The sequence below is a fragment of the Ipomoea nil genome, unplaced genomic scaffold (assembly GCF_001879475.1).
Source record: "Ipomoea nil cultivar Tokyo-kokei standard unplaced genomic scaffold, Asagao_1.1 scaffold2926, whole genome shotgun sequence".
Classification (NCBI taxonomy): Eukaryota; Viridiplantae; Streptophyta; class Magnoliopsida; order Solanales; family Convolvulaceae; genus Ipomoea; species Ipomoea nil.
Genome location: NW_017619354.1, coordinates 950,056 through 958,517, shown reverse-complemented (window position 1 = coordinate 958,517; position 8,462 = coordinate 950,056). Strand labels below are relative to the sequence as shown.

Genomic DNA, 8,462 nt, shown 5'->3' with positions numbered 1-8,462 from the left:
CGCGCACCGTTAACACCACATTAGCGAATGTATTTATTTTTTTACGTAAAAACGACGCCGTTTGGACCCGTGTTCACCATTCATGGTGAACACGTTTCCAAGGCATAATTTGCCCTAATCCAACATGACGTCATTTTATTTAAATTAATGTGATTTTTTTTTTTCTTTTCCTTACACTTGATAGACATTCACATTTACACTAAGTACGCAATCGTTAAACTTACATATGTAAGTACAATTAGACTATTACGATATTACCTATAGTGGGAGCAACAATCAAGTTAGTTTGGTAGGTATAAGGTTCCAAATTTGACTCCCTTAGACTATCTTATAATGTGGATTATGGTTCACAATATAAAAATTGTTCACGATAGACTTGCTATTTTTATATATTCGTCAAGATTAATTTTTATTTTAAAAAAGGAAAGAAAATAGAAATAACTTTTAGAATTATACTACTAGTTTACTTCTGGTAAAAAATTTATATATTTTTTCATCGAATACAAAAGTATAAAATTGTGATAGCATAAATTAGACTGTGATAGAGGTGCGTATTTATAGTTTACTACCCAAAGATAGGGATGATATAGAGATAGATAGATTAGTCTTATTATTGAAAGTACAATATATGCATTGTAAGTCTTAGGATTTCATCTAATGTGGGTAGATTCTTTGTTTACACCGATATTTGATTCTGTCTATTTAGTCATCGTAATTTAAAGCCTTCCAAATATTCTGTCGGGTCAAAATGTAATCACTTAGGATTGAAGATTCAACCTTTTGGGAGAAGTAACAATGAATCAATGACGGACAAATTACTCGGTCAATATTTACAAAATTGGTGACATTTTAAGGATTTTATTAGTTTCATCTCAAACTCCTTCCAATACAATGCAATATTATTCCAACATATACACACACAATGAATAAAATTATTGATCAAGAAAAGCAACCTGAATCCAACATACCAACAAATAATAATCTAAAATCAACATAATAATCTGTCTTGTGCGTGCGGTAAAGAATTATGGAACGAAATCCAACTTTAACACAGAACAAAGAGCACGAGCATTCCTTTGTCGTCCTCTAACAAAGAGACGTGCCCCGAGTCATCATGTTCATGAACTCATCAATGTCAATCACGCCGTCTCCATTAACATCACGAGCTTTCACCATTTTCTGGCAATCCAACAGGCTGCACCCGTCTCCCAGCTTCTGCATCAGTTCAAAAACTTCTTCTGCACAAATCTTTCCATCACCGTCCCTGTCAAATACCCGAAACGCGGAATGCAAATCCGTGGTTCTGCTCCCGGCTTCCTTCCTCTGCACTTCCACAAACTCGTTGAAATCTATAGAGCCATCGCCGTCTGAATCAGCAACCTCGAATATCTTCTGAACTTCCCGAGTGAGGAATTTGCTCTTTCCCAGAGATCTCAAAAAGGCTTTGTACTCATCAGGGGAGATCTTTCCATCTCCATTAGAGTCAAACCGATCGAACACTCTTTTCTGCTCGTCCATACATGGCTGGTAGACAGGAAAGGAGAAAGAAGTTTGCCTACTTGAGGAAAGCATCCTTGATGCCTTCCTCAATAACTTGCTTTTTGAGAGGCTGTACTGGATTTCTAGAAAACTTGACATTGTTTCGGCTTTTTTTTTTCTATGCAGATATGAGAAATTTCAAACTGTCATCAAACATGAACCAACCTTAAATACCAGAATGGCTGAGAATTGAGGTACAGAAGAGTCAAGACTTTCTGACAATCAAAGTAAAGAGGATACAAGAGAGCCGTGTTATTCCTTAGCAATACATAAGAAACCAAGATTCTTTAGCCAAGAAATAAGAAAAGAAGAAAGAGAAAGGGTAACTCTAAATAGAACGTATCTAGGAAGCAAAGAACATATTCTTGATTTTATAGACAAGTAGTGAGGCACCACAACTTGTTTTCTATAGATCTACATTTACATTTACCTCTATAAAAAGTCAAACAAGTACTGTGATTTGTAACCATCCTATGACTTAAGAATATAACAATTGGTGTAATCATCAACGCAGTGGGGTTAGGAAAAAAAAGATGTGTATATATGAGTATACACCATTGTCAAGAATCAAGATGACTATCCATTTTCCAAATCCTCCATAACATCAATATCCTTCCGTGCTGTTATCTTCTGCACATAACCTGTAATGAGAGATACAATATCTAGATTGAGGTTTGGCAATCTTAAAAGCAGCTAACTGCATAAGAAAAGCATAATCCGATGGGCTCATGTATGATGTATCAGATATGGCATCTCATAGCTGACAGGTAATAAGCATCAACTTAAGAACTTGGACACATGAGGCAAGATCAGAAAAATAGGACAAACTGTACAAACTTTCTAGAACATGAGGTTAACATGGGAGCAATGATTAGAGATAGTCAAGCAAAATAGCACATAGAATGGTTGTTAGACTGCATAGATAATGTCTGCCCTCAATAATCAATAGTTCCATCTATCACACCAAAGCTTTCCCTCATTATAGAGTACTGTAAAATGCTCAAAAGCAGTACAAATTAGATCAACTGCAATTAGAACAAATTTGTGAGCATCACTAAAAAACAAACAAAAAAATTGCTGTGCACCATGCCACCATGTACTAAGTTAGGAATATTGCGTTTGCACCTTTAGCAGAAATGGTTTGCTACAAGAACAGCGCTGTATAATACTGAATATGAAATTCCAAACAATCAGGACTCCTAAAACCTCTGAACTGTGAAATCTTGTTAATTCCCCTTAAACAAAAATGAAAGTCTACTGAAAGATTGTTAAAAATCTATCATTCTTAAAATAAGTTTACCAATGAATCTACTGAATTAAACCAAAAGCAAACTTATGGATGCTTTATGCTATGCAGACATACTCTGCAGGAGAAGAATCACATTCAAAGTTGAAACAATTAAAAATAACAGTCTATCATATCTGATAGAAGTAGTACCAATTCCAAGGCAGGGTATGCATTTGCAAACAGTCTCCTTCCCCCTTTTGTTATAGTAACTGACAAACCCTGTGCCTTGGCAGCTCCGACACTTTCCTGTCCATTCATAAACAACTTCTCTGCAATCCTAGTTAAGAAGAGCAAGAAAAACACAAAGTCAGTTTGCAGATTTAAGCGTATGCAAGTGGTTTCTGAGATTAGAAATCCTATAGACTAGTAGACCCAATTTTTGGTTTCAGATGAACTTATAAAGGTCCAAACTCTATGGCACAAAATATCAAGCACCCAAACAATCTCTATTTCATGGTTAATGTACTATGTGCACGAGTGAATGCACCTTGCTCGGGTACGATACGTTCATTGTAGCAATATCTAGATCGGAACTCGGAATGGACTAAGCAACACTCAATATCTACCACAAAACCTTCATTGAGAGAAATGAAAAAGAAATACGGATAAAAATTTGAAATAATGACCTGAACTTTGGGGTCGCAGCGAAGACGACGATCAATTTCCTCCGGAGACACGGGGGAGGTATCTGGGTAAGTCATTGGAAGAGGAAGAGCATCGTCGTTGTCGGTCAAGTAACTCTCCCGGGGACGTGACCACCTATCCTTCGCATTTGCCTTCGTAGTATTTCCATTATTAGCAACTCTCTTCTCGACCGGAGATGCAGCGGCTCCGTCAGAATTCAGCCCAATTCGCCCGGACCCGGGGGAAGCAGCAGCATCTGCTGCAGCGAAGAAGTTAAACCACGGCCGCGGGAAAGACGGTCCGGCCGGCGGGTCGGCGGCGGAGTGGCAACGGATAACTGTGGTGAAATGACGAGGTGTGACAGTGGATAAGGTGACAATGGGAGGCTTGGAAGGGGCGAAAATGGAGCTAGGGTTTACAGGCAACATTTGAAGGAGAAACTGTACAATTAAGTTTATTATTAATAGGGCTGCAAGTCTGCGACAATAATAAAGAGGATGAAGAAGAAGATAGGTTGCGGATTTACAACGTGCACCATGTGTCCATGTGTTGTACACTATATACTTTTACTTTCACATTTCTTTCCGGCCATAGTTTTGACACTTTCTTTTTTCTTTTTGAGGTGTAGGGTTTGACTTTGATTACCAAAAAAAGGGGGTAATGTTTTATTGAAAAGTTGTGACAAATACCAAACCTCATTCAGTACTCATGGTTTTGTTTGCTCGGGCTGCTGAAGGAGTAAATTATGGTGATTGTCTTTCTCCCCTAAAAGATGAAAAAATCACTGATTAGTACTCACAAAAAATTCATCATATTATGTGAAATTTTTATATTGTGACCGTTGAAATTTGATCATGTATCATTACTTACAATTTATGCACTCATAAACTAATTGAGATGTCCGTGTAGATTATACCTAATAGTCTAACACTAGGAATACATGAATTAGGTATCAAATGGAAATAACAAAACGAAAGGAAAAGATGGTGATAATAATATTCGCAAATTAATATCAAGTTATTGGATTTTTTTTTCTTTTTGTTGTTAGTTGCATTGATTTATGCCCTCAATACAATTTTATATATTTTTTTGGATGTAGCTAAAGTTTTCACAATCAGACACAATGATTAATACCATTAACGTTTGGTTAAGGGTGAATGAGTTCATTCCATACAATCACACCCTTCAAGTTACTACATTTTCATATATAGTTACATTTATTTTTCTTAAGAGTCAAGAACAACCTCAATAGCTTGTTTTTTCTAAGTTTTTTTGTGGGTCTCATCATCCAGTATCTCACTCAATCTAAAAAACACTTCTCTCCATTAGTTTTATTTTTTATTTTTTAGTTTTTCGTGGACCCCACTAATTTACTACACTATATTTTGATTATTTATTTTTTTATTATCATTATAAAAATTATAATTACATTTTTTTTTTTGAAGGGTAAAATTTAAACATATCAAAATTTAAATATAGTGTAGTAACACGTGGTGGTGTCACTATACTCAGAGGACCCCAATTAGTATTAACTCGTACATTATTCTAACTCATAAAATTTAACGACGTCGTTTTGAACCATGATCCACACAATAATTTGCCTTACACAATCCTTATACCATGAACCAGGGTTCACAATGCACTGTTTGACTCTGTGCATGTGCATGTGTCTTATGTTGTGAGTTTTTGTATATTGTATTATGAAACTCTGTATTTGAAACAACTTAGTAATTGTGTCTTATGTTATAAATTTTTGTGTCTTGTGTTGTAAAATTCTGTGACTATGAACACAAATTATGTATCTAAATCAAATTTGAAAAATAAGTAAATATATAACATGTGTAGGAATCTTTGTGTTGTGATTTTTTTTGTTTGTTTTGTTTTTGTATTATGAAATTTTGTACCTTACAATTATGAATTATATACATCATCCCTTTAATTTAGGGTTCATAATGCTATGTAGACGCCATGTGGACCGATCTTCTATGATATAGGCTATGTTTGACAAACATCGCTGAAAAGGTAGCTGAAAGCTGAAGCTGAAGCTGAAAATGGTTTTAATTGGAAATGGTAAAAGATGATAGGAAGCTACTAACTTTTGAAGCGCTACCTCAGGTAGCGTTCCAAAATAAATTATTATTTTAAGCTACAAGTTTATTTTGAAAACATTACCAAATAGAACTTATAATTTATTAGTAGATTAAAATAAGTTACGGAGTATAAGTTTCTAAACGCTACCTCAGGTAACGTTTCAAAATAAATTATTATTTTATTTTAAAAACATTACGAAATAGAACTTATAATTTATTAATAGATTAAAATAAATTATAAATTTTTAAATAAGCTCTGTCCAACAAACTCATAAATTGCAATTACCATTCCCGGCTACGAGTAGTTAATCGGGTAACGGCCATAAAACCCTAGCTCCAAAACCTCTTCCATTTCCCTCCCACCTCTACAGCCCCTTAACAGTTCGTTTTCCTTCAAGAAAGAAAATTCGGCCGGCAATGGAGACTTTTGAAGTCAGCGGAAGCACAATTTCTCTTGCCCTCTTCACCGACGTCTCCAATTCTAAGTATCTCTCTTTCTTTCTCACAAACGCATCCTGAAGAGCTGATGACAATTAACTGCTATTTACGCTAATTCTGTCTTTTCGTTTCCAATTCCAAGTTATTTTCAGATATTCTGAACTTTGGTAACTTTTTGTGGAATTAACCGTGTAGTTGGTTTACAACTTTGATGAAAGATTGCATTTTTTTTCCCTTGCATTGTGACAGGTTGTTTTTGGATAATTGGATTGGAGTGTGTGTGCGCGCATGTTTTTTTTTTGGAACCAAAACCAATCTTATTGTAGCAATGCAAACCAAAACCAAACAGAACCCTTTTGGTTTGAATCAATCAGTTTTCAGTTCGTTGAACATTACAAATTTGTTACTAGTTTTTGAATTGGGTTTGCAGTTTTTCTAATGTACAAACTAAAAACAAAAAAATATTTATTTGGTTTTTAGATATATGGGTCCAAAAACAAATTGACATTCAGATTCTACCCTAAAGGTCAGATTGGCTTGTTGGTTCTCGGATCTATTACTTGAATTCTCAAACAAATGAAAAAATGCCACTGAACTGAACAAGTAATTCCTAAATTCTACTAGCACTATTAACTCATAGAAGTCAATGAGATAAAAAGGTGAAAAAGCACATTTGAAAGCTTGAACTTTAGGCTTAGAAACTGCAACTTGCCTGTAAATTTCTATGCCAAGTGTGTCAATAAGAAATCAGTAATCAACTTTTTGCTCTTTGGAAAATTGTATGAACTTGTTCTCGTTGCAGTGGGATGTGATTGTAGCCAGCAAGTAACAGCTTTATGTAATTGTAAAAAGTTAAGCGGAAACATAGGATAACTAAGGATGCCTAAAACCATTTCATAGTAACATTGGCTGGTGAAGAATCCAACATAGTTTTAACTGAGGCACATATACTCACATTTTTTTATTTGGCGCAAAAACTGATGGAGTGCAGAATGCTCAGATGGGTTGGCATCAACTTCTATGTAGTACCAAATTACAAATTTCGCAAAAAGTTTCAAGTTATAATATACTGTATTCTTCTTTACCAGAGAACTACTGGATTCTATGCAAGCTGGAAAATTAGAGCCAGAAGTGGCACTACTAAATGCATCACTTGTGAGCATCTCTTCATTCTGATTTGTTATTTAATTTAACATACTGTAATTTTGTCTCTGCTGTTTGAGTTTTACCCTCTGGGATCTGATCACTTTGAACATGAACAGATTCCAGATGTTTTTCCTGTTTTAGCAGCTGCACATAAGACACTTCTAGCTAAATCAAGGGAATCTCTCACTACACGAACTCTCCATTCTGAACTTGTTTATAATTACTCGGGCTCTAAGCATGTAAGAAAGTTTTAAACACGAAGTTTTGTGGAATAGTTTCATTGCCCTGGTTCATTGACTTGTATACTTCTGGTTCTATAAGATATCAGAATCCTTAAAAAGATGTGGCATCTCAGACGACACAACTTACATCCTTGTGGCTCGCTTTGGTGCTTCAGCTGATGAGGTAAGATGCTATCTGGTGCAACTTTCATGCCAAGGTTACTAAAGACCTTTATCATATGAAATTTCTCTCTAAAGAGTAAAAATCACGTGTTTCTTTTGGCTAAGACACTAATACTAAGGTAATATTTCATTGTTAGTCACAGCACAGAGTTGAACTATACCATACAAATTAGGAATGGAAGAATTATGTCAAAAAATGAACTTTAATCCTAAGGCTTTTGCTTCATCTGCTTTCCCTGTCCAGATTGCAGCCATAGAGAAACTGATCAAAGGTACACAGATTGACCTGAAGGAATTAGATCAAAGATCCAGCCATGCCCAGATTCAAAAGGTTTGGTGTTGCTTTTTTCCCCTTCTAACCATCTAAATGTTTTAAGCATGAATTACATCAACTTCCGTCCTCGAATGAGCATTATTTGCTGTATCTTTCAAGTTATAAACCACAATTATGTTGACGTTTCATATTCACCAGCACTACAAGATATCAAACTTGGAGCTTGAGATATCGTCATTATCAGATGCAATAGCCTGCAGAATTGCTGTTCGAGATGCCTTGTGAGCAATGACATGATCTTCAATCTGCACAATGTTTCAAGTACTTGCTGTCTTTGGTTAAGGGCGTGGCAGAAGATTTACTACATTTCAGAGCTTGCATAATTAATGTAGTTTTCCTTTGTCATTATTGGCTTTGACTAATGAAAGCCTTTGTATTATGCTTGTCTTGTTGGATTAAATTTGAACAATTGAACCACACTGAGGAACTACCCCATACACATTTGTTATGTATCTTATAGTTCAAGACAGTCTGTCATTGCAGAATTCTTGGAATAGTATTTATGTTCCTACTATGTTTTCTTCAAGAGGGTGAAAGAGCTCAAAACCTTGAAAACATTCGCAAATTATTCAATGGACTCGGGTCTAAATGTTCACAAT

The 8,462-nt window shown here is 35.3% G+C and overlaps 3 protein-coding genes and 1 long non-coding RNA gene across 4 annotated transcripts; 2 read left to right on the top strand and 2 right to left on the bottom strand.

The window, feature by feature from the left end:
- Positions 1-842: 842 nt before the first annotated feature.
- LOC109161898 (calmodulin-like protein 1) lies at positions 843-1,723 on the bottom strand. The gene has a single exon (XM_019310464.1). The coding sequence runs from the start codon at positions 1,636-1,638 to the stop codon at positions 1,087-1,089; it is 552 nt and encodes a 183-aa protein (XP_019166009.1). The 5' UTR covers positions 1,639-1,723; the 3' UTR covers positions 843-1,086.
- Positions 1,724-1,851: 128 nt separating this feature from the next.
- LOC109161897 (protein disulfide-isomerase SCO2) lies at positions 1,852-4,012 on the bottom strand. Its single transcript, XM_019310463.1, has 3 exons — positions 3,454-4,012; positions 2,978-3,104; positions 1,852-2,180 (listed from the first exon to the last, which is right to left on the bottom strand). The coding sequence occupies exons 1-3, from the start codon at positions 3,877-3,879 to the stop codon at positions 2,116-2,118; spliced, it is 618 nt and encodes a 205-aa protein (XP_019166008.1). The 5' UTR covers positions 3,880-4,012; the 3' UTR covers positions 1,852-2,115.
- Positions 4,013-5,827: 1,815 nt separating this feature from the next.
- LOC109161899 (EKC/KEOPS complex subunit Tprkb) lies at positions 5,828-8,377 on the top strand. The gene is made up of 6 exons (XM_019310465.1): positions 5,828-6,026; positions 7,068-7,134; positions 7,242-7,364; positions 7,447-7,530; positions 7,774-7,860; positions 8,002-8,377. The coding sequence occupies exons 1-6, from the start codon at positions 5,959-5,961 to the stop codon at positions 8,086-8,088; spliced, it is 516 nt and encodes a 171-aa protein (XP_019166010.1). The 5' UTR covers positions 5,828-5,958; the 3' UTR covers positions 8,089-8,377.
- LOC109161900 lies at positions 6,037-7,023 on the top strand. The gene is made up of 2 exons (XR_002050971.1): positions 6,037-6,388; positions 6,648-7,023. It is a non-coding gene; the product is annotated as an uncharacterized LOC109161900 (long non-coding RNA).
- Positions 8,378-8,462: the final 85 nt, after the last annotated feature.

Bases quoted from the DNA above. Each gene is read 5' to 3' on its own strand.
- LOC109161898 (XM_019310464.1), bottom strand. From the start codon at position 1,638: ATGTCAAGTTTTCTAGAAATCCAGTACAGCCTCTCAAAAAGCAAGTTA.
- LOC109161897 (XM_019310463.1), bottom strand. From the start codon at position 3,879: ATGTTGCCTGTAAACCCTAGCTCCATTTTCGCCCCTTCCAAGCCTCCC. The intron at 3,105-3,453 runs GTCATTATTTCA...CTTCTTAACTAG, and splicing joins GCTGCGACCCCAAAGTTCAG to GATTGCAGAGAAGTTGTTTA. The intron at 2,181-2,977 runs GTACTACTTCTA...CTCTCATTACAG, and splicing joins CATACCCTGCCTTGGAATTG to GTTATGTGCAGAAGATAACA.
- LOC109161899 (XM_019310465.1), top strand. From the start codon at position 5,959: ATGGAGACTTTTGAAGTCAGCGGAAGCACAATTTCTCTTGCCCTCTTC. The intron at 6,027-7,067 runs GTATCTCTCTTT...CTTCTTTACCAG, and splicing joins ACCGACGTCTCCAATTCTAA to AGAACTACTGGATTCTATGC. The intron at 7,531-7,773 runs GTAAGATGCTAT...TTCCCTGTCCAG, and splicing joins TTGGTGCTTCAGCTGATGAG to ATTGCAGCCATAGAGAAACT.